The sequence below is a fragment of the Ipomoea triloba genome, chromosome 10 (assembly GCF_003576645.1).
Source record: "Ipomoea triloba cultivar NCNSP0323 chromosome 10, ASM357664v1".
NCBI lineage: Eukaryota > Viridiplantae > Streptophyta > Magnoliopsida > Solanales > Convolvulaceae > Ipomoea > Ipomoea triloba.
The window spans coordinates 969,212-995,084 of record NC_044925.1 but is presented as its reverse complement, the minus strand read 5'-3'; the positions used below and the strand labels follow the sequence as shown (position 1 = coordinate 995,084).

Genomic DNA, 25,873 nt, shown 5'->3' with positions numbered 1-25,873 from the left:
AAAATGACTATACATCACGATAATTTAAATGGGTATGATACTATAATTTGTTGCGGAGGATCAGAGTGGACATGTGAAAATTAAATGTGATAGATCCTATCAAATGGGTGGTACGGTGTTAATAAAGTATACTTAGAAGCATATCCGCATATACAGCCTGGCTTATGTTAAGGAAGAAATCAGAATACGTTAAACAAATGGGATGCATGCATGTGCTTCACACGTGCATACGTAAACCATACAAACGTCATATTTATTTTTCAACCAAGCTTAATAAAGAAGAGCTTGATTCGTGGGTGAATCCTCGGATGATCATCGTGAGTTGTCACGCTGCATGCCGATGTTTGTGCCAATGTGCCGTAACAAATGTTGATTGTGAATTCATGAAGTTATAAAGTAGTTTTTTTTTAATTAGTAGTACTAAAAAAACAGTAGTTTTTTTTTTTTAATAAATTTTATTTTTGTCATAAATTAATGTTCACTTTCTGAGAGCATTGACTCTCACACATAAATTTTACTGTGGATCGTGGTTCAAGTGACAAAAAGACGTCGTTTTGTGACCGTGGTTCACGATATAAATACTGACTCTCACAATACGTCTTCTACACTAGTCGGAGAGGTGTGCTTGGTAGTCCATCTGTCCAGTTGGGCCAGTGGGCTTAGTCCCTTGTCCTTGTAACCCAATTACAGCATTCTAGAGCCTCAAGCTTTGTGAATATTATACCATTACCATTGTTTTCCCTGCGTTATCCAAGTTATGGTGATGCAATAGTTATACCATGGGCCTTCGCATCTATTTACATATTGAATGTCTTTTCTCAACCTACTGAAGTACAAAGAGCCAACACTTCCACTAGAGATCGAACCTGTGACCTCACTTAGGAGGGTTACAGCTATGCCGCTTGACCACAAGGTCTTTGGATGTATTTTCATATTATATTTGTATGTATAATATATATTGTCTGTGTGATTGTGTTTATGTATATATAGCAGGTTCTACATCTCAAAGTTGCAAAGCAGTCTACCTAGTATGAACTTAAATTACATAATAAGTATTATAACTTTTGAGTAAATGCATAACCAACGGTTAATCTAAGCTGCCTGGAAGATTTCCACATAATTGACATAAATTTAAGCCTTTTAACTTAGTGTTAACCCATGTATCTCTAATCTGTCTAACTAATCAAGTAAAACATAGGTAAAAAGCAGTTTACTAATCAAGATTATCACACCCATTAGTGTTAGGCTGAACACCAATCACATTATTGCCAGATGCTATCGTGCTTTGATAATTGATACGGTTCAAGATTCTGTACAAATTAGTATTGATGTTTAACTAGGGGTGTAAACGAATCGAATCGAGTCAAATACTTCAGTATTCGATTCGAATTCGATTATTTTGATAAGTATTCGAATTCGAATTCGTTTAGTATTCGAATCCTAAATTCCGATTCGTATTCGATTCGACCAATTTATTCGAATATATTCATATTCGAATTCGAAATGACTATCTTAATTTTTTTTCTAAATTTTTCAATAAATTAAGATAAAATATAACAAAAATTTTGATTATTGGGAAGACTGAAAGGTGAAGCACTGAAGCGGCTGCTCTCACTTTTATTTTAGCTTAGGGTTATGCCTTTACTAATTTAGTTTCTTTATATATATATATATATATATATATATATATATATATATATATATATATATATATATATTCGAATATTCGAATACTATTCGAATCGAATCTATCCTGATTTGTATTTGGATTTGAATAACATTCGAATCAAACTGTGTATTCGAATTCGAATCACGAATCGAATCAAAATTATTTGATTTGTTTACACCCCTATGTTTAACTATGTATTTGTATAGTCTGCAATGTATTGTGTTTATGTATATGAATATATGATGTTCAGTAACACTGCTATTGAATTAATGATGGTATTATATGGAGCAAAAGTGATTACAATTAACAAATTGTTATTTAAATTCAGATATGAAAAATCTCTTTGAAAGAAACTCTATTTTTAAGGATTCATCAAGATAGTCACGAAGTGTCAGAGACATGAATATTTTTAAATTTGCATGCATCTTCGCCCCCACTTAAATACAATCCTAGGTTCGTCCTTAGTAATCACATAACTCCAATTATACAAGGTTATATAATATTATTATACTGACATTACATAGGTAATTTTAGATAACTTGAACTAAATGTACCATTAATACAATATAAGATATCGGGGAAAAAGTGTCAAATAGGCCACTGAACTTATCGTTTTTGTGTAATTGGGCCATTGAACTTAAAAAGTGTGCAATTCAACCATCAAACAAGAAAAATTTGTGCAATTGGACCATTTTTACAAAATTTTTTAATTCAATTTGAGTTAAAAACATTTCAATATTGATTCCCAACTAGTATGATAGAAGAAAATGTCACTCTTAATACATATATGTTAGTAATATAATTGGATTTTACTAGAAAATTTTTATAAAAATGGTCCAATTGCACAAATTTTACTTGTTTAATGGTTGAATTGCACACTTTTTAAGTTCAATGGCCCAATTGCACAAAAGCGATAAGTTCAGTGACCTATTTGACACTTTTTCCAAGATATCGGTTATCAAATAACACAATTCACTATGTATGTACTTTCAATTGTTCGCTAATTGCCAACAACCCTACCATCTCATGAATGGAGATTAGGTTATGCTGTTTACTTTGCTCGGCTTGCAAACTTATGATTTGGTAAATTGAGTTTCACTTAATCACTACCCCTCCTAGTTAATAGGACACTCATTAATCTCTTTAGGGTGAAATGCTGCTTCATCCAAATTTAGCATAGAACGAACACTTTGTTGAGCATATAATAAATATAATATATAAATATAAATATGTATTTCAATTTTCAATTATTAGTATTTTTGGGTGACGAGAAAAATCAGCTATACCTCATTTTGTGACCATAGCCAATAAAAGATCATAATTGAGGTAAATAACAAATTAAGTTGGCCATAGAGTTGACCGACTCAAACCATAAAAACTAATTTAGCACTTCCACTATGAATCAAACTCAAAACTTTGTGGTTACCAAATCAATAATTTAATCAACTTAACATATAAAGATTTGAGTTTCACCAATAAGACGTTATTACCTAACACTAGGCTCAACTAAGAAAGTCTGCATATACGAAGATCATATTCCACCTATTTGATCACCAATATTTTGTAACAAATATGTTCATATTCTAAAGTCACCAACCCTTAATATGGTGTCATTTTCATTGGATTTTTGGTATTTGTTAGAACCAGACAAGAATGTCTCAATCTCCACTGAATTACAACTAAATAATATTGCAACCATTACAATGCCAAGTCAAAAAATTTGAACTGTGAACTCTGGATTTTTTACAGTGTGGCAAAATGACAAAATCACCCTTCCGCCCATCGTTTGTCAACTAGCTTCACGTGAAACCCCCCAACGTCAGCCACATAGGGGCTCCATTGTCACCTAACCCCATTCCACGCCCAGAACTGGGCGCTAGTTGACAAACACATTCACGAAAATCAGGGGCAAAAATGGAAAGAAAACAGTAAAAGGTGACGCCGTTAACGCGGGCGAAGACGATTCCGTTTTCTCGAACTGTAACGAGTTAACGGCCAGCGGCATGTTCTCCTGGTCGGGGCTGCACTTGGACTCGTGCGGCGGATGCGCGCTGTACATAATGGCGCGCAACACCGCGGATACCGTCGGAATGTACGCCGTCTTGTTCCGTGCTAACAGCCACGTCAGTCCCATCAGCTGACAGTCCCGCCGGAACATCTTCGCCGCTCGGTCGCTGTCGTCGTCGCCGATTCGCGCCTTGTGCGTTCCGTTCTTAGCCCCGCCAGTGATCTGAGGTATTAGGTAAAGTTAGCAAGTAATTTTGTTGAATTGAATAATTAGAAGTTTATATTCAACCAGACTCTATACTGTAAGGAATATTCATTATATAACACATTTTGTTTTATTTAGTAGATACATCATATGTGGTTCTGAGTCAAGTATGTAATAAATATGACAACATAACAAGATATCAACTATGGCTGGAGTTTAGAGTTTTTAAAATGAGACATAGAGAGAGGAGAATAAACCTAACCTTTTGCAGGGCGCCGAGGCAGCGGGTGCAGCCGGAGTAGGAGGAGTTACGGCAGTTACGTTCGAGGTTTTTCACGGCGGCGGTGGGGGTGGCATTGCGAGCGCCGGTGATATTAAACGCGGCGGGGCAGCTAAGAGAGGTGATCTGATGGAGGCGGATGCCGCAGAAGCACAAAACGGCGTCGCACGAAGCATTGGGCTGAGGAATGTGAATATTGCGGCTCTGCAGGGAGCTTTGCAGCGAGTTCACGCACTTCTGGGAGTCGTCCGGCATCATCGGCAGCTCCGAGCTGGCCGGCGGAGCCGCCGCCGGCACCTCCAGAGCCGACCGCGCATGCGCCGCGAACAGCCACGCCGCCAGCACCGGACAACATCGGCTCCGGTCGAGATTCCTCCCGCAGGCGGCGCTCACCCCGCCGAAAAGCTCGTCCGACAAGTCCAGCCGGCAAATCTGACTTTCCGTCACCACGGGAAACGCCGGAACTGTATTCGACGAGTCTCCGGGCTCCGCCGGCTCTGAAAGTAAGCCAGCCGACGAACAACCGCACGAACAGAGCATCAAAGCCAAACATGCAAACAATTTGACTCTCATTTTCGTCAATTCATCAGAAATTTGGGTTCTTTGATCGGAAATGGAAGAAAAAAATTGTGAGCTTTTGAGGTTAAGCAGAAAGGCAGAAAGGAAGAGATTGAAGAAATGGTGGAAAGAGAGATGGAGTCAGCTTTTTACTGGAAGGAGATGAAGAGAGGAGAAAATTTAGAGATCTGCCTCGACTTATGTGTCGCTTCAGCTCAAGAAAAATTGCAATTTTCGAGTAATATAGTATTATCTAGGGAGTATTTTGGTCTTTTTATTTTCTTCATGTTTTTATTTGTACTTTTGTGTATGGACAATTTCACTTGTACACTAGAGAGTATTTCAATTTAGTATAACAAAAAGTGTTTTGGAGTGGGTAGACCACCTAAAAGTTGATTAAACACATTACATAACGTTTTTCTTTAATGTAACTTACCTCTAGTCCGCCTGGACAGTTCAGTGCATTACATGTGTGAAGTTTGAGAAAAAAGATGAGGAATCGAAGGGGGCTCTTTGTTACTTCTAGATGCTCTGTGGAATCGGGACGTGAAGGACCCTTAGAGTTGGGAATTCAACCTTTTTTTAGAAAGAATGTAACTTATCTCCATTGTATGGTTTTTTCAATTAGTAAATAGGGTTGAGCTCAAAAAAAAAAAAACAACAAATTAGTTTGCTTATGGATGGCAAAGAATACAGTAACCACTACTTAAGAATGTGAGATAAATCAGTCTAGATTATTCATAACTAATCAACTCAGACCAAAAACATTAGTAAGTTGCGTGTTCTTAAATGCCTGACTAGCTTGACTGGTGATATCAAAATAAATTAGTTTGATCAATGTGTAACCAAGAATCCATGGTTTTCCTTATAATCACTCTATCAAATCTCATCATGTGACAATTGAAAAAAGGGTCACAAAGAGTAATCAGATTTAGGAAAGCATGGTGGGGTGAGGGGTATGGGGGGTGGGGTCAAGTTTGAATCAAAGATGAAAGAAGCCAAATACAAAAAGTCTGTCTGGGGATTTGGCAGCTTGTGAAAGCCTTGGCCTTTTTCTTGCTCCGCTGTCTTCCTTTGCCCCCTCTGTGATAAAAGAGTTGAAAGATGCTTTGGATTTTGGTTCATTGTGTCTTCATATAAACTTAGTTGAGATTCCCTAATATATACTCACCAAATGTTATAACATGTCTTAACATCACAAGTATCATTCTCTCCGTCCATCCCGATTTATGTATATGGTTTGGTTAACGATAAGTAATTGATGTTATTTATAATTTAATTTAGTGTTAGCGCATAAAATTATTTGACCTACAATCATGATTGAAAAAATCATTAGAAGCTCCTCGGGACATTCGGAGATGCCTAATGCCTAGGCTACGATTAATTGGCGGCTAGAAGCCCATGCATTTATTTTATTTTATTTTTTATTTTTTAAAAACTTGTTTAATTTTTTTTAAATTTTTTAAGACTTGATAATTATAAACTATTTAATGTTTTAGTTAATACTTTAATATGGAGCAGTTAATACTAAAATATTAAATATTAATCGAAAAAAACATTCAGAGTTTGAACAACCCATTTAGGGTTATTTCACTCAAATGGTGTCGTTTTGAATGAAATAACCCATTTAAAAAAATGGAACAATAGCTAGGTGACCGACTAAGAGACCTAGTCGGTACTTACTAGCTAGGCGGTCTAGTCGACCGCCTAGACGATCGATTATAGTGATATGCTAGGTGGTCGGCCAGCGCCTAGCGCTTAAGCACTGTTTAATCGGTGCCTAAACGAGATTTTTGCAACACTGTTTACAACATGTTTACCATTAATTAATCCATCAATTTAGTGTATCAATCAATCAAATAAAGTCCGCCATAGTAACTTGCTTTCAAACAAAAGTCTTAATGATGGACCATTCCAATCCATTTTGGAATATTTAGGAGGACAAATTGGGCTATAGTAGGGGATTTTTATATGATAAATTAATAGCTAGCATAGGGATGTGATTGGATCCAGATATATGAATTATGAATCCTACAAAGGTCAATACCCAAAGTCTTGAGGTCTTCAAGAAAACATTTCTCTATGGAATTTTATATGTATTTGGCTGTAAAGGAATAAAATGTATATTTTCAAGACGATAATTATACGAAAATAATAAACAAACAAATAAACAAATAAATAATGGAATGTGAGGGCTGTTAGCCTATGAAACTTGAAAGGGAGAGGGAATATTTGTCACGAGCATTATTCTCACCAGCTCCATCTCAATGTCCCATGTAGAGCCGAATATAAATATAAATAAATTTATTTATTTATTTATTTATTTACATTCGACTCTACATGATATAAAATTTATGTGTATATTCAGTACAATACTCACATTAAACGTTGCAGCAGTGAATAAAATCCTAATGATTTATATATTTATACAAAAATAAATTTTATAATGTCAAATTAAGTATATACGGTGGTTATATATATAACCACCGTATATACATCTATTTTAAAAAAAATACAAAAAATAACATAATATATACGGTGGTTAGCTATATAACCGCCGTATATACATCAATATTTAAAAAGTAAAAAAAAAACGAATATTAGGTGACGTAGTATTACATTTCTGTAGTAATGTTTGGTGTGTATTAATAGTACAATGTACAAAGGTTTAGGATTTTATGTGTACAAAGGTTTAGGATTTTATGTGTGTTGAGTTCATTAGTTCTAGAATTTTAGAGTTTGGTATGCTTGTGTAAAATAGCATGTCTTTCATTTGGCAAAGCTTACTATTTATACATGTAGATAATTTGTCATCTAGTTTAATTTTGACCCATAGAAATTAGAAGAGTGTTGGAGAGCCCTTTAATTTGAAATATTTGCAAGTCTAAAATCTTTCACACCAACAATCACTTAATATTCATCTATATATTTCCACATCATATTTCAATATTATATATTAAATAAAATAAAAAAAAAAACAAAAACTTGTGTAAGACCGTCTCACCATGAGACGGGTCGGGTCAAGATGCAAATGTAACACTTATACACTCAAATGTCATACTTATATGCTCAAATGTAATACTAATCAGGAATAAAATTTTTGTTACAGGGTAAATGTAATACTTTGGGAAAATACAACACTTTTACATTTTGATTTAAAAGTATTACATTTTTCCTCAAAAGTATTATATTTGCCCTTATAAGTAAGGGACACTTGTCAACATTACTTATTATGAAAAATGTATTACTTTTTCTCTTATAAGTAACAAAAATTGTATTCTTGATTAGTGTTATATTTGAGCATATAAGTATGACATTTGCATATATAAGTATGACATTTGCATGGTGCTTTGACCCGACCCGACCCGTCTCACGAACAAGGATCCGTGAGACGGTCTCACACAAGTGTGACCCAACAAAAATAGAGTTGAAAATCATTTTTAAATCTAATATAATTATAGATAGAGATGGTGTTCACAAATACATTATGGACTTTGCTTGTATGTATACTCTCACCTTGGGTATTAGGGCATAGATGTATAGTTGTATACACATACACATACACATATACTCGTTTGGTGTACACACACACATATATATAGGACACAAAACAATGACAAATAAACGAAGCTTGAAAGGACAAAACAAAAGAGGAAGGAAGGGTTAAAAAGTGCCTTTGGTAATTGAGCTTGAAAAGGAACCGCAAAAGAAATGTTGGCATCATTTGTTTGCATTATATATTGGCTTTCCTCAAGTAAAGAATCCCTTTCAAAATATAAAAATGGATGCCCATATTTTCTTTTTTTTGAAAGCCAAAACCAACACAATATTAGAGCATCAAAACTAGTTAAAAATTTTATACAGTTTGTAATGATACACATAGAAGAAAGAAGGTAGAAGAAAAAAGAAAATTTAGTCAATTGTATGAGACTAAAAACTTCTGATTATTTTTTTTCAGAAACACAAACTTTTGATTGTATCCATTTGCAGTTAGGTGCGTTTAGAAGATCCGAAAAGTTATTTCTGAAAATCATTTTTTCAGGTTTTCAGTTTTTGGAAAGGTTTGAAAAATTAAAGTCATGGAAAATCATTTTGATCAAAGGAAAAAATCATTTTGTTTTTCTGAAAAATAACTTCTCATTTTTTGAGGGAAGTTATTTTCCATGCCTCTTCTATTGGTAGAGTTAGAAATCGCAAATCGCATTCAACCAGGCAACCAGTTGGTCACCTCATTGGCTCACTGGTCGCCTTCTCTGAGATGGGAAGGCGACCAACTAATCGCGTCCTATTTCTGGTAGAAGGCGACCGGCGATGGTTCAATTGTGACCGGTCGCCAATTTTATCTCCGAATTTAACTTGATAAAATTTAGGATATTCGGCCCTTTTCTTTCTGCTCATTTTTTGAAAATGAACCGAACACATTAAGAAAATTTTTTGAATTGCAACTAAACACCTAAAATAAAAAATTTATTTAAAAAATAACTTATTTTTCAGAAATCATTTTCTTGATTTTCAAATACACTCTTACAACCCGTTTGGTTCGCTGGAAAATATTTCAAGGAAATGAAATTCAAATTCTATGGAAAATAAATTATTAGGAAAACAAATTCCACTGTTTGGTTGGTGGAAAAGAAATTACTGTGAATATGAATTCCATTTTTTTGGATTTTGAATGGTAAGAAATTATGAATATAAAGACCAATATGCCCTTAGAAATAATGATTTGGCTATATATACATGTGTAATTAATAAAGTTGGTTGAGGGTAAAATAGTCCAAAGCTTATACTTTCTTCCCACCCCCTTGGAAAACAAAATACCTAACTCTACTAAGGAATTTGTTTTCCTTCTTCTTTGGGAAGTCAAATTCCATGGAAATCATTTTTCATCCAACCAAACAACATAATCTTTCATTTTCCTCAACTTTTTGGAAACCATTTTCCATGGAATTGATTTTCCATCCAACCAAACATGCCATTAGTTTGGATCTATGAGACTGTTCATTGGTAAAAAGAGGCACATTATTATTTGTACGAAATTCCACAGAACAAAACAAAGCAAATTAATTTTCAATGGTACAAAATGTACTGTTGAGATATTATTTAATTATTCTATTTGTATTATTGAGATATTATTTAATTATTTATCTGTATTATTGAAAATTTTTAGTACACATATTATCTGGACATATTCCCAATCCTAACTTTTTTTTTTTTGAATGTGTTTTTTCATTTTCAACTTGCCTTGCCTTTGTAGTACGAGATAACATGTCAGTGCTGCCATGTTTAACTTATTCTCTTGTTTCTTGGACCCTCTGAACTGTCACATTTGGTCTCATATACAGCCTACTACTATATCATGTTCAGAACACACATCAATAGACACAAAATGGAAAAAGGAGTGACCAGTCCATGAACCATGATTTTTGTACTGAAAATTACGAGTTTAAATCTTACGAACACGCTATAGGTCAAACTCGTTCCACATGGTCTTCATTTTTGCAAGGTTATATTATATACACATATAATCACTATCTCATGGTGCATACTAGATAAATCTCATTCTTGTGTTATATATACTTTTATTTGGTTATAAAGAATGTGAGATTTCAAACGTAATTTTTTGTTCATTTAATTTGTTGTCACATTCATAAAAATAATCTCATTTTCCATTCTAATTTTTATTATTACTTAAAAACTTTCCTTGAGCCAAATGCTCACAAGCTATATGTGTGATATAAAATAGTGATTTTTTTTCACTAGAGATCTAATTTATCCATGTTCTAAATACAACTATACAATGTTTATCGTACTATTAAGATTAATTTGAGCGAATTTTGATCAAATTAAAATACTCATAGAATCATAAAACCAACCTACATAGTTTTTTAGTTTTAATTTCCACATTTTTCAATGATAAGGTTGTCATCTAGGAACACACATTTTTGCATACCGTACTTGGCAATAATGTTAACATACCCAATGAAGATTCAATCATATAAAATGTGAATTCAAACATAATCTCCAATTTCACTTGATGGAAACCATCTCTCCAAGAATATATAAAACTTGAAAGTGAAGCTAGCAATAAATATAATAATTTAGATTAACCTTAACAATCATGGACCACTTGTTCAAAAGGCAAATGATTTGAACATGATCACAAAATGGAAAGGAAGATGATAAAGTTTGGATGGTTGAGTGCTCTTCTTGCATATATGGTTCAACTTTTCAAACTATTATGACTACACGAGTTTGATTCTTGTCAACATATTTTCGATCGATCTCGTTATACATAATTTTTTTAGTGTAATTTAGTTCTCTTGTGTGATTTGCAAGTTATCATACAATAATAAAATTTATTCAATGTACACCCTTAAATAGTGATAATAATCGAATTTTTCTCGTCACAAAAAAATAGGCAACTTAGCACAATTTTAATTTGTACTTGTAAATAACATATATCGAAGTCTTCAACCACTTCCATATGATGTTGTATACATGAGTGGTGGTTGCTGGTTGGGTGGTGGGTGAGGTGAGAGAAGATGAGGGATTCCACTTTAGAAGAGTACACAGAGATATATTTTCATCATTTCAATCATGCAGTTTTTGTACTTTGTCTTCTCATGGAATGATTGATCATGTCTTGAACCTTTTTGCTTAAATAAATTATAATCTTATAGGCAAAGTAGTGGTTAGATGAATTCAGTCAAGTTCATCAGACAATTGATTTAGTGACTGTACAGTTCTAAGTTGGAGATGACTTGATAATCACAATGTTCAAAGTTTAAGTCCCTGTTAGAGTTATATATTGACATTTTTTGTTTGAATTAGTGATCTATGGACAACTTAATTAAACTGATTTACCTTGCTGTAATAATTTACCAACTAGCTAGAATCAGAAAGCGAGCTGGCTTCATCCAGAGCGCATTCTCACACTTTCGAGTTTGTTATTGTGCCCAATACTGTTGATTAAGATTGTGTTTATATCTAATATATACTATCCACATCAGTTTGGATCAATACCATGAAAAATTCTAGTAATTATTCTACAAGCTAAGGTCTAATGTGGCATGGACGCATGGTCACTTTTTTATATTTATCTTAAAGTTCTCTTTAATGGAGTATGTATAAATCACCATCAGAGTTTTTGAAGCGTGAGGTTTCTCTCCCAACAATGATAAGATCATTAAAATATGTTAGAATATAAAGTGTACTATCATTCACAACTGCAACTCCTTGTTTGCTAATTCTGCAAAATATCTTTTTCTGATCTTCTTAGTCCTCACAAAAACTGGTCCACTGCACCCAATAATAATAATAATAACAATAAAAAAAAATCCCCACACAACTAAACTTATTACTTTATTTAATAATTGAGTCACTGAACTTGAAAAGTGTGCAATTAAACTATCACATATGTAAAATATGTATAGTTTAGACATTTTTCAAATAAGCATAATAAACTTATCATATACAATCCAGCATTGATTTACAGGTCAACAACTCAATTAAGATTTTCCGGCCTATGTAAGAAAGAACTTACATTTCATCAAAGAACCATTATTTGGGGTAAAAAAACTCCAAAAATATAGCAACATTGCAATTCCTAAAACCAAAGACGTTGTCACAATCTATCAGAGATTCAGAGGGTGGCTGAGTGGTGGAACATGATTCTTATACAAAAAAGTCATGAGTTCAATTCTGAACAACACATTCTGGAGCTATTACATGAGATTCCGAATGCATACACTATCAAGTTTCACTCGTCATACATTAAAAATTATTTAAAAAAAAAAAAGACTTCACTATCTAACTAATCTAGTATATATGTTTGTTTGATATGATATTTATTAATAACTTCCCAACATATGGAACATTTATCCCTTTATTCTATATATTCCATGCCAGAACATAAAAGGTGAGCTTTAATTTATGAAAGCCCTAATACATAATGCATCATATCCTGGATATATTTTGCAGAAAATTATCCATCATTGTCACAGTATTCCTCGTGCTCCTTCAAGCTAATTTCTTATTATTTATTTATTGCTCAGTAAATCTATTTTCTTTGAAATCGATGTAAAACATATAAAATTGCCATTAAATTTGTAATATTTATTGTAAACAGCGTTGGGGATATGGGTACCAAGCCCATAACTTAGAGGCCCAACAAGGAAGTCCATCGAGAGGAATCTTCCAAGGTCATGGGCCTAGGCAAATTATACCATAGACCAGCATTGTAGATCCTGATATAAAAATAGCCTTCAAATTCTTTCCTGCACATCACATAATTACAAATAAATAACATGATAACTACAAACACATAAAGTATTAATTGCATATACAAAATAGTTTAACTGCAGACACATAACATGTTAATCGACAACTTATGTGTATACAGTTAACATATTATGTACCTACAGTTAACAATTTATATGTTTGTAGTTATTATGTTATGTGTCTGTAATTACCATGTATTTTTACAAGTACCAAAATCATTACCTACAAGTACAGAATGTGTGAAGTGCAAACACATAATTTTTGAACTAGAGTTAACAATGTAAGATATACCATGGTACATGGTTAAACAATTGATCTGTCATGGTGATCAAGTAAGCCAATAGATAGCTTTATCGAGAATTGAATTTGAAACCTTAATTAATTATCGAGCCAAGTATCTGACGAACTTGAGTATTGAGTTACCATCCACTTACCACCAGGTTGGTTTTACTTTCCTAATCCGTGTCATTAGTGTGTATGTGCTCAACCCTCAACACTAATATGTTGGGTATATTGCCCAACAAGCTAAGTATGTAGTATTACTATCGATGAGCTGTAAAGATTAAAGAGAGCGCATATATTCTTCTTGAGAAAATTTGTTAACTTTGGACCACATTTTCCTACCATTATCTGTAGAGAATCTTTGGATGATTATATAATGAAGCAAAACTCACACATTATTTGGTGAACGTACCCAAAATACTTTCCTCTATCACGCACACAGTGATGGCCGGAATCAGACCTTTTCTAGCATCTCCGACACCGGATTCCGGCGGACGAGGTCGCATGCGATGGTTTTCCGGCGCCGGAGGTCAGCAAGGGGAAAATAATGCATGCATGGACGATGAGAAGAGACGAAAGTTAAGGGAGACTGAGAAGTGTGAGAGACTCATGCACTTAATCTGTTGGGGTCCCAAGTAGCTCATCAATTAATGCATGCTTTGAGAAATATATATACATAGTATGTGTGTATATATATATATATATATATATGTATATATTGGTGTTCTAACATGTGTAAGTATATATACTTATGGTTAAGGGAACTCTAAACCTATAATATCCTATACAGGTCCTACAATGGAGCAGGAGAAAACTACATAAATCGTGATAGGAACACACTAATGTTGTCTATTATCAGGAGAAGTTGTAATCCATCAGAGGGTGATCAATCATTGTAGGGAGACCTAGTTGTAAATCTTCGAAATTGGCGGCCAATTGTCATCCAGCCAGCACCCTATAAAACTTGTATTTTTGTATGCTTGCAATTGTGGAATAAAATATGTTGTGAAATTTTAACATGTCTAATAATTTACTTGCATTTGAAGAAATTGAGAAGTTGTAACACAATATTGCAATAATCTTTGGCGCATGATCAACTTGGTGTTTTTCTTTAATTTGGATGAGACAACATATGTAAAAAGCATTTCCTCATATCCAATATGGCTCTTCCAAGGAGGCCTTTTAGGATTGGTAATCTAATTTTTCCAAGGAATAAGAATATATATAGGTACAGGTTAAAGTGACAACACATACCCCAAGTAAAAAAAATTACAAATTAATCTCACCCATCAATCAATTAATCAACGTCTGAAAATTAAGATAAAAAAATGCAGTGGTATTTTCATAATTACAACGGTGTATTTCGAAATACTTAATATTGCAGGATAACTAATAATACACACATATTAGTGCAGTATGCCAGTATTATAGATCCTGTCATCCTGATTGTACGGATCAATTATCTGCGAATGTACTTTCAAGTGTTTTCAAATACATAATTAAAAAAATGTCATTGTGTTATACATCAAACTCATCACTTGATAATTGATATAATATAAAATAAAACTAAGATACCTTCGAGGAAATGACATTTTGACACAAGGAATAATTGTGTTTGTTTAAGATATTCGGAATATATTGTTAACAAAAAAAAAAAGATATAACGAATATAAGTGCCTTTGTTCACATCTTTACAAAATTTCATTCTTCCTAACCCAACCAATTGTAAAGAGTGTATTTGATTTAAATTTTTTTCCAAAATCTATATAACTCAACCCAATTAGTCCAAGCAACAAAGCATGCCCACATTTTTAACTTAACTGGTTCAAGATTGTTGTGGGTATATCTTACTCAAATTTTCTTAAAAATTCATACAATCTAACCCATTGAGTAATAAAAAAAATGTGATCGGTCAATCCAACTGAGCTAAGCCTGTCAGTCACACTTTTCTTTATATTTTATACTATTTGACATGTTTTGATTGATTAATACAAATGGATGGAACCATTTCTTCGATCAATAAAAATTAAATACTTCTCTTAGTCAATTGTACCATTCTTCCTCTTAAAAAGGCAAATATTAGATAGCAACAACAAATTTTCCTTGTTGTGATAAAATATTTCAATCATAAATATCTATCATTCCATCCTTCCGATACCTAACTAAAATAACAATTTTTAGACAACAAAGATTCAATTAAAAGAAACGAACGAATAGGAAAAACTAAAAATAGAACCTAACAGTACCCAACATCCTCGAACAACAAAATTCTTTAACAGTCAGATTGATTCATTACATAGGACCAAATCGCGGCGGCGCAGAATTTCCAATTGGGTGGTTATGGTCGGGGGACGGCCCAGACGGCGGCACTAATACTCCCTTCGGCAACATCGTACCATAAGGAGATCTCCGACGATTATCCGGCGACAACGCCACCGTCATCCTCCCGCCGTTTGCCAGCCGACCAAACAACCCCAAACCGAGCAGCAAAAGAAGGAGAAGCTTCGAAACATTAACTTGTTGCAAAGACATTTTTACGAACAAGAAATGAAGAAGCTTCAATGGGGTATGTTCTCTTTGTTTGAGAATGAGAAAATCATCATCGTAAAGGAAGGTGTTTTATAGTGCAATTTGGAATTTTGGATACAACACCAACACTTCGAATTCTTAAAAAAAAAAAAAAAGCAAAATTTAAATGGGTGTGTACAAATTAATGCTTCTTCTTTTTTTTTTTTTTTTTTAAAAAGAAGTAAATGCACGCATGCCAAGAAGCCACCATAATAACATGTATGATTCACGAGGAAGTGATAATAAAGTTAAATGATAATGTATTTCCAAGAAGGAAGCTTTCTCCAATGTATTGATTTTATTGGTGGTAAAACACAAAAACGGAATAGAAATTATGGCATGCACAATTATATATATATATATATATATATAATAACATGCCATGTAAACAAGGAACAAGGAACAAAAAAAAAAATAAAAAAAAATAGGGATCATATGTAGAGAATAATAATGGTATGGGTTTAGATCAGGGTACTTACATACACCTGAAATTAGACATGACAATTTGCATCACGATCAATTAACACAACACAAAAATCAAATACAAAAATAAGGAATTAGTGTTTAGTTTTACCGTATTCTGTGTCATTAACAGGTTAACCTAATAATCAGTTAAAATTTACGTCTTAACAAGTCATTAATTGATACCTTTCAAATTCGCGTCAAATTTATACCTTTCAAATTCACGTCATTAACAGGTTAGCATGCTATTTATACCTTTCAAATTCGCGTCAAAATAACAACTCTTAGCTTTCTAGGTGCCTTGTCATGATATCACACGCTGTGAGTCCCACCGTGAACTTTCTACATAGCTTGCAGGTTTCGGAGGTCATTATGACACCTCGTCAAGAGGCCGATGAAATTTGAAGATTAATTCATATTGTAATCAACCCCAATCTCAATTTCCAAATTTCATCTTGCATAATTCTTAATCAAAGCTAAATCTTTCTTGTTACTTTCTTTGCATTTTATTGCTTTCAATTGTTCTTGTAAATGCTTAGCTTTTTATTTTTTTATTTTTTTTATTTCAATTCATGCTTTGCTAGATTCAATTAGGGATTAGATCATATCAAGTCATCTTTTGTGATTAATGCTATGTGATTGAATTGTGCTATGAGCTAGTGTAATGACTCAGGGATAGCTTTAGTTTAATTGTGAGCTTGGTGGTTTGTATTGACTCTTGTATATATGGTTGTGGCTAAATTATGCAAGAGATATATATACATGGATGATGTGTTGTCACTATGAGAATAGAGAAACATCATAGCCACACCTTTCACTAGTCCAACTCTCCATTGAGAAAAGGAAGTTGGAAAGAGACATAAACAACTCATATTTGATGAATTGCTTCAATTGACTTAAGTCACCACAAGATCGAGTGAGATTGAATTCCAAATGAGAGTACAATGTCCATGACAGTTACATTGACATTTAGTAGTGTATGTCTCTCTACTTCCCTTGTCAAGGCATTACATACATGAGCTTTTACCAATGATACATATAGCATCTATTAAAAAGCTGGTCTCAGGGCGTGTTTGGTTGACAAGTTTTGATATAAGGTATAAGTATCAAAGTGATTGTTATTATTTGGTTGACAAGTTTTTAGAATACTACTATGGGTTTGGAATACCCCATTAATTGAAACACTCATACCCTTATTAAATAAGGGTTTCATTTCTCTTCCTCCTTTCTTCCCCAACTATTAATAATCATTCAAATTCCACGATACTACCAAACATGTAAAATACTTTCACCAAAACTCATTACCCTTACCAAGTATTTGATACCCATACCGATTCCGATTCCCATGTGCGAACCAAACACACCCTTAGTTTTACTATTGCTTGTGACGGTAAGTATTGTTACCGATATGTATTTTGTATTATTGATCTGAGTATAATGAGCAGTACAATGAGTAAGTAATAACAATAGTTCTAGTACAATAGTGTTTTAGGGTAGTGGTGTTGTCTGTCAGAAACCAAGTCCCCCTCCCCTCTACAACAGGTCTCCTCTTATACTTGAGATACAATGACTCTTTGTGACTTGTAACAGTTGTTCAATGATCGTAAGCCTTCAATGGTAGTGGAGTTGTTGATAATAACTCCTCTCCTTAAGTGTAACGGGTGACCGTTTGACTCTTGAGTCCACTTTCCTGTTTGTAATCCAGGTTAGTGCTGCTTGCCCAATTACTCTGTCAGCTTGTTAATTATCTTAGTTAATTACTTTACTATAGCTCTATGTACATAATTTTTTATTGATATCTTGAAACTCACTGTCGAACTAGTTTCCAAATACTCTACACTCTTGTGTTTAACCACCTAATATCTAACACCTTTGTGGCCCATTCCTTGAGATATTATATAAATCATAAATGAAATAATATTCTCGAAAAAATGTTGTATATCCAGATTATTCACTTACCCATATGCAAACAATTAACTTCTACCAAGCCCATGCTCTTTTATTTATTTATTTATTTTATATTAATTAGTTTATTGTTAATTGTATCCATTAAATTTTAATTATATAGAAATATATATACGAAATGAAAAGGATAAAAATAGATTTTTTTAGTACGATAAAAATGAATTTGAATTTCAAAAAAGAAAAAGAAGTCAATAATTTTCAAGATCTGTATATTAATAAGTTTGGTAAAATTTTTAAAGAAATATTTACATTTGAAACTTTTGTACATATATAAGTATCTAATTTTACCATTCCACCTATAATAAAAATGATCTAGCCTATTTTATAAATTTATTTATTCGACTGGCTAATAAAATTATACAAACTTTTCAAATTTAGTATAACTTTTAAACTTTTTTCAACCAATAAATGTTTTTATATATTTAGAAATTACTCCATAAATATAGAAATGCATTAAACATAAAGTAACTAAATATTAAAATTTCAAAGAAACACCCAAAAATGAATTAACGAAATTTAATTTGAATTTGAAACAATAAGTAGTTTTCAACATTTGATGATATAACTGAGTTTATTCCATTTTTTTTTTTTACATTAGACTTTGATTTATCTAATATTTAATCGTAAACTTTTGAAAATATTTCACTTAATTTTAGTTTGAAATGCCATTAAATACATTGGGGTGAGGCTTGAAGAAATTAAATGCTAATAAAATATCATTATAGATGTACATCTAAAATGAAATAAAATAAAAAAAAAGTAATCATCGTTTTGGTCCTCGATTATCGTAATTGCCAAATTGGGCATCGACTAATTAAATCGTCAATTATTGATTTTGTAACTGATTTGGTATTTTGTAATTATCAAATTGGTCCTCGATCAATTTGACAGAGGACCAAATTGATTACGAAATCAATAGTTGAGGATTTAATTTGTCAAAATCGATAGTAGCGGACCATCCAATTGGATAATCATGACGTAGTCGATGAACCAAAACCGCCATTAATTCTAAAATCATATATAAATTAAATTATCTCTCCGGTAATTTAGCTACTTCAATTCTCCAATATGCCGTGGTTGTCAACGTTGTTGTTACTTGGATCTTCACCAACAAATGTTGAAGTATGGTTCATGTTTGCCTTGTTTAATATGGTTTGGGTAACTATCTTCTTTGTTTTAGTTTTTGGTGCTTGTGCCTGCCACCAGTGGATGTCCCGCCGGAGGACTATAGCTCCGGTGAACAACGGCTTGAATAAACAGACTTTGGAATCGCTGCCGGAGCTCAGTTTCACCGGTGAACATACCCAGAAATTCTTAGACTGCCCCATTTGTCTAATGGAATATATGGCCGGAGACAAAATTCGAGTGCTATTGCCGTGTGGTCATGGCTTCCATGTAGGGTGCGTTGATATGTGGTTAGTTTCTCACTCCTCTTGTCCGTTTTGCCGGCGGCAAGTCATCGTTCCGGTCGAGAGCCAAGACTACAAAGAACTGCCGATATAGTAAAGTTGATTGTATCCATTTTTGTTAGTATTTTTATTTAACAAAATCAAATAGTAATCTTGTTAAATTGTTACTCCGTACTTTTTTTGTTTGTTATTGTTTTGTCAGATTCTGTTCGTTTATTAACGGAAATTTTGTTCGTTTATGTTTGTTTACTCTAACAAACGAACATAAACAAACAAACGTTTACCGAGCTCGAACACGAGTAGTTTGTCGAAAACTCTATTCGCTAATGCCCCTATGCACAATGTGCGATAAAAAATGCCAGTGAATAAAAATAATTTTAAAATTATATAATCAAAATAAAAATAAAGCTATGTGATCTTATAACTAGAGTGTATTACCAAAGTGGTCCCTCGACTATTGCGAAATTACCAATTTGGTCCTCAACAATTTTTCTTGACCAATTAAGTCCCTCGACTTTGAAAAATTTAACCAATTTGGTCCTCCGTTTATTTTTCTGTTAAACATCCGTTAAATCAAGACCAAATTGGTAATTTTGCTATAGTCAAGGGACCAAATTGGTAATTAATTTTTGGGATAAAATACAAATAAGTCATCGTACTATTTGGAAACAAGCAATTAGGTCATCCAACTCAAATAACCCCAAATAAACCATTGAACTCAAAAAAATAAAGCAATTGAGCGACTAAAACCGGAAAAAAAAGAGCAATTAACCCATTTTAAAAATTTCCGGCGACAAATTTCGGCACCGACAATCATTTCCAATGGTCGCCGCCAGGAAGGCGAGGTCGCCTTCCCCAGGAGAAAGTGACTAGAAACCGCCGGTTGCCGGAAATGGTCGTCGGTGTCGGAATTTGTCACCGAAAATTTTAAAAATGAGTTAATTGCTAATATTTTTTGGGTTGCAGTGGCTCAATTGCTTTATTTTTGCTAAGTTCAATGCCTTATTTGGGGGTTATTTGAGTTGGATGACCTAATTACTTGTTCCCAAATAGTACGATGGCTTTATTGTAGTTTATCCCTTAATTTTTCACTTAAATGCTCCGCTGACTATAGCAAAATTACCAATTTGGTCCTGATTTAACGGATATTAACGGAAAAATAAACGGATGACTAAATTGGTTAAAATTTTCAAAGTCGAGGGACTTAGTTGGTCAAGAAAAATTATTGAGGACCAAATTGGTAATTTCGTAATAGTTGAGGGACCATTTTGGTAATAAACTCTTATAACTATTATTAAAAAAAAAAAGATAACATGAACAATTAATAAATTATGTATACATACATACATACATACACACACACACACACACACACACACACATATATATATATATATATAATTGAAAATAATTTATAAGCATACAAAAAATTAAGTACAAGGTACAAATTATAATATTCAATGGTGTTAACAACATAAGAAAAATGAAAAAGGACGAAATTGAAAAAAATAAAATAAAATTGTGATTGTAAAAGAGAGGAAGCATATTGTACACGTTAATAACTTGACGTTAATATTACAGTACATCTAACTACACCAACACAATTGTTTTTTTCATTAAACCCTTACCATCATTAACTAATATATAAGATTATTAGTCTCTTAAATATTTAATTTTTAGGTATGTTGGTTATTCTTTTTGAAGTCAAAATGCTATAATACCATTGATGTAAAATACGGGGCTTATTACGAATATGTACAAAGTACTAGTTCGAACCAGGCTTCGGCCCTTATGTAGTTTGCTTATTGGTGTAGGGAGTTGAACTCGGGATTAGGCGTGAGGCCAGTGGTTCCCGAGCCGAATAAGGCTATAGAGATATTGCCAAAAGGTCCTCTCTACCGTCGCATCGCTAGGTGTTTATAGGTATTTATATGGGATTCAAGTGACACATGTCGAGGGAGCGACATTTGCGCCACATGTCTTCCATGCACTCAGGAGTCGAGTCAGCAAAGGAGGAAGTAACATGTCTAATAATATAACAATGAAGCTATTTACCCGTTGAGCTTAGTTCAGGTGCTATGTACTTGGGCTCGGGACTTCGACCGGGGAGTAGGTCGCGACCGATCTCCGAAAGGTGAAAAGTGGCTCATTAAGCTATAGAATCACTAATCCAATAGATCGGGATCGGTTAAACGCCGCTCTCAGGTCAGATCAGGTCAGGATATAACTCGAGTTTTATGGCGACCTGTAATCTATAAGATCCTGGGTATGATGGACACCATAGCCCGATGTATATTCCCTATCAACCATAATACTACTTCATTTTTAAGTTTCGAACATGAAATTTTATAGACAAATTTATTTCATTATTAGAAATAGTTTTTTTTATTTCTTTTAAGAGTGTAATTAAATTAGACTAAAGAGAAAGAAATGATATATTTAAAAGAAGGGGTAGAGTATATTGACAAAATTTATAAATTCTTTTGTGAGGAAATCGGTTCTAATCATCACTGAGGATGTACAAGAGGTAAACTCCGCTCATATATAATAGTCTATAAATTAAACGTAAGAGATAAATCGCACATTATGAGAATTATGTTCCACCTACTTGGCTACTAATTTTTGGGAGTAAATCACATGCTAAGCACATTGTGCTTAGATGACACCCCTGTGTCTCTTCTTGAGGATGGTTATAAGATCGAACCTTGGTGATTGGGTATTAACCTTTTGGTCTGCAACAAATAGAGAAAGTATAAAGCAGATACTTGTAATAGAGTTAATAGTACGTACTAAAAAAAAGTATCACATCTTTTATTATTTTTTAATTGTATATTGTTACAAGTAGGTATATATAAAAGTAGTGGCTCTATGTATAATTGTATAAATAAAGTGATACCTTATTTTATTCAATAGATATTTTTTAAATTGAATTAATCATTAAACACAATTTTTGAAAATTAAAAATCAATAATCAAATTTGAAAGTTTATGGGCTACATGTGAATTGGTTAATCGGACTTCGCATTAGAAAAAATGAATCTATTTAAATTTAATATTTTATACTCCGTATTAATTAGTCTCTCTATTTATAACTATTAAAAATCACTCTCTATTTTATTTTGTATATCAAGTTTAATTAATAAAAAATGATTAAAATGTAGTATTCTACAGTAATTAATTTTAATGTTAATGAATGAGTATATTTAGAAACTTAATTAGAATTTCATGAAACATAAAATAAGTAATTATAAAATTTATAAAGAAATATCTAAAATTGAAAGAATAAAAAATATTCTGAATTTAAATAATGAATAAATTTTCAAAATCGTTATATTAATAAGTTCTTTTAAATTTAAAATGGCAATTTTCTAAAAGTCAATTAAGTAGGTAGTTCGACAAAATAACCAAATTTGAAACTTCCATAAATTTTTATTCAATTTTACTATTTTATGGAGAAAATTTTTAATCTATCATATATGGCAGATTTTTTAAAATTGGTATGAAATTTCTAAATTTAAAATTTTATACAAATTAGAAAGGTATTAAACATAAAGTAACAAAATATAAAAATTTAAAGGAATATCCAAAAACGAATGAATAAAAATAATTTGAATTTGAAACAATAATTTATGTTTTTTCAAAATCCCTCTAGAATTAATAGTATAAATTAAAGTTGAAGAAGTTTCAGTAGGCATCATCCTCTTGCTGGTATTTAGCCGCCTTTCCGACATGTTTTCAACAACATTAGATACATCAAAAATTAAAACTATCAAACTACCGATCTTGTTCGGTTTGATTGTTGTATGGGCAATTGTCATCTACGTTTTATTCACTGTTTTTTATGCTTTTTATGAGTGGTTATTTCGCCGGCTAGCTACTCCGGTAATCAAAGGCTTGAGTAAGAAGACTATAAAGTCATTGCCGGAGCTTAGTTTCGCAGGTGAACAAAACAAGAGATTCTCATTATGTGCTATTTGTCTAACGGAATATGTGGTCGGAGACAAAATTCGAGTGCTACCACCATGCAACCATGGCTTTCATGTGCGGTGTGTTGATATGTGGCTACTTTCTCACTCCTCTTGTCCAATTTGTCGGCAAGTCATTGTTCCAACTGGGAGTCAAGGCTACGTAGAGTTGCCGATATAGTAGCTCGTATAGGCAACACATCAGTTAGTTAGATGTGTGAAGTTTGGAAAGAAAGATCAAGGAATATCGAGGTCACAGTGCGATAGTAATTAGATCTAACCTGTGTTCAGCTAAGTTACCATAATTTACATATTTCCAAATGCTTTGTCAGGATGTTGGGATTAAACCTTTTGAGAATACTAGATTTGATTATATCTTGTTTTCTTTTGTTACTATTTTAAAATAGTTATGAACAATTCGTTATATAAGTGTTTACTACATTCTTTATATTTAGGTATTTCTATTACTCTATTTGGAGTCATCAAATTGTATAAGAGTGATTTATTTAAAAAGCTTTTAACATAAATTACTTTATTTATAAGTTTTAAATATAAATAGACAGAGTTAATACCCAATTTGGTCCATTGACTATTAGGATTTCATAACCTCTTTGGTCCTCGACTAATAAAGTTGCTCAATTTAGTCACCAACTATGTAACTTTTACATTTAATGGTTCATCGACTATTATGATTTCACCACTTTAGTCTTCGACTACCAAAGTTGCTCAATTTAGTCCCCAACTATGCAAATATTGACCTAAAATGTAAGTTTACTATGGATTTGGAGAACTTTTTGGAGGGTCCCTCGATGATCAAAGTGATTAAATCTTAATAGTTCAGGACCAAAGTGGAGAAACCCTAATAGTTGAGGGATAATTTTAGGTAAAAGTTGCATACTTATGGACTAAATTGAGCAACTTTGGTAGTCGAAGGCCAAAGTGGTGAAATCCTAATAGTCGATGGACCATTTTAATTAGGTGAAAATTGCATAGTTGGAGACGAAATTAAATTTAGAAGTCAAATGTCAAAGTAGTGAAATCCTAGTAGTTAAGGACCAAATTGGGTATTAATTCTAAATAGACGGTATGGAAAAATAAATTTGTTTCACTCAAAATATTTATTTATTCTTTTTGAAAGGGTAAATAAATTATTAAATTAAATTAAAGAGAAAATCCATATCCAAGCTCCCAATATACTTATATACCTCAAACTTCTTTTTAATTTTTACTACACAAACTGAACTTCCTATACTTTATATTTATTCATACTCAATTATGTATCGAAAAGGTCTTTATACTAATATGATTTTGTTTAATTTAGTCAATTTAATTTAAATTTTAAAATTAAGAGTAAATACTAATGTTGTTAATTTTAAAGGTTAACTATGTTAATGTATATATTAATATAACACTATCATATATAAATGGTTTGTGTTTGCATTAAAAAAAATAAAAATAAAAACCTTATGCTTCTTTTATCTCAAGGGAAATGCTGGCTATGGGGTTCGAACCCATGCACACTTTTGTGCAGAAGATCTTAAGTCTTCCCCCTTAACCTCTCGGGCAAACCAGCAATGACATATAAGTTGTGTTAGTTAATTTGTAAAATTTAAAAAGTTGTTTAAAGTTAGACACACACACATTCTTCTCCAAATCCTAACTCATTTTCCCTAACAAAATTAATCAGTATAGAAGAAAACTCATCACCAATCTGAGAGAAGTTTCTTCACTTTCTCATATGTCACGAAAACAATGCCTCTAATGCTTGGTACAACTTTAAAATATTTTAAAATAGTTCCTCTGTATAAATCGTGAATTCATTCTAAGCGGATTATATGTCTAAATGTATCAAAGAGACTAGTTGTTTAAACACGAGCTTGACTACCTACCCCTTCTAACTACATTTGTCTCCTCACAAGATCCCAAGGGAAAGTCATTGAAAAATGATACAAACCGGGAAAAAAATTGAAGGTGAGTCTCCTCCAGACATGAAGCAATTTTAATTATTAACATACAAAACAAGGGAAAAATCTGAGTGGCCATTTCTATCATTTCTCAATTGTATATGAATATTGTAATACATTCCTGCAAGCGTGCTTGAAAACAAAAAATCCAAAATCAAAAATACACCAAGGCAGTACAAAGAGCAAAGTAGCCAAAAGATCAAAGCAAATTAAAAAAAAAAAAAAAAAAAAAAAAAAAAAAAAAAAAAAAAAAAAAAAAA

At 32.6% G+C, this 25,873-nt stretch overlaps 1 protein-coding gene, 1 long non-coding RNA gene and 1 other non-coding gene across 3 annotated transcripts; 1 reads left to right on the top strand and 2 right to left on the bottom strand.

Moving 5' to 3' along the window:
• Positions 1-3,250: 3,250 nt before the first annotated feature.
• On the bottom strand, positions 3,251-4,939 carry LOC116031848 (uncharacterized GPI-anchored protein At4g28100-like). Its single transcript, XM_031274168.1, has 2 exons — positions 4,144-4,939; positions 3,251-3,899 (listed from the first exon to the last, which is right to left on the bottom strand). Exons 1-2 carry the CDS (start codon positions 4,732-4,734, stop codon positions 3,546-3,548), a joined length of 945 nt encoding a protein of 314 aa, XP_031130028.1. The 5' UTR covers positions 4,735-4,939; the 3' UTR covers positions 3,251-3,545.
• Positions 4,940-13,688: 8,749 nt separating this feature from the next.
• On the top strand, positions 13,689-14,310 carry LOC116032924. The gene is made up of 2 exons (XR_004100806.1): positions 13,689-13,960; positions 14,072-14,310. It is a non-coding gene; the product is annotated as an uncharacterized LOC116032924 (long non-coding RNA).
• A 10,829-nt stretch (positions 14,311-25,139) lies between these two features.
• On the bottom strand, positions 25,140-25,222 carry TRNAL-UAA. Its single transcript has one exon. It is a non-coding gene; the product is annotated as a tRNA-Leu (tRNA).
• Between the last annotated feature and the right edge of the window lie 651 nt (positions 25,223-25,873).

Bases quoted from the DNA above. Each gene is read 5' to 3' on its own strand.
- LOC116031848 (XM_031274168.1), bottom strand. From the start codon at position 4,734: ATGAGAGTCAAATTGTTTGCATGTTTGGCTTTGATGCTCTGTTCGTGC. The intron at 3,900-4,143 runs GTTAGGTTTATT...CTAATACCTCAG, and splicing joins GCCTCGGCGCCCTGCAAAAG to ATCACTGGCGGGGCTAAGAA.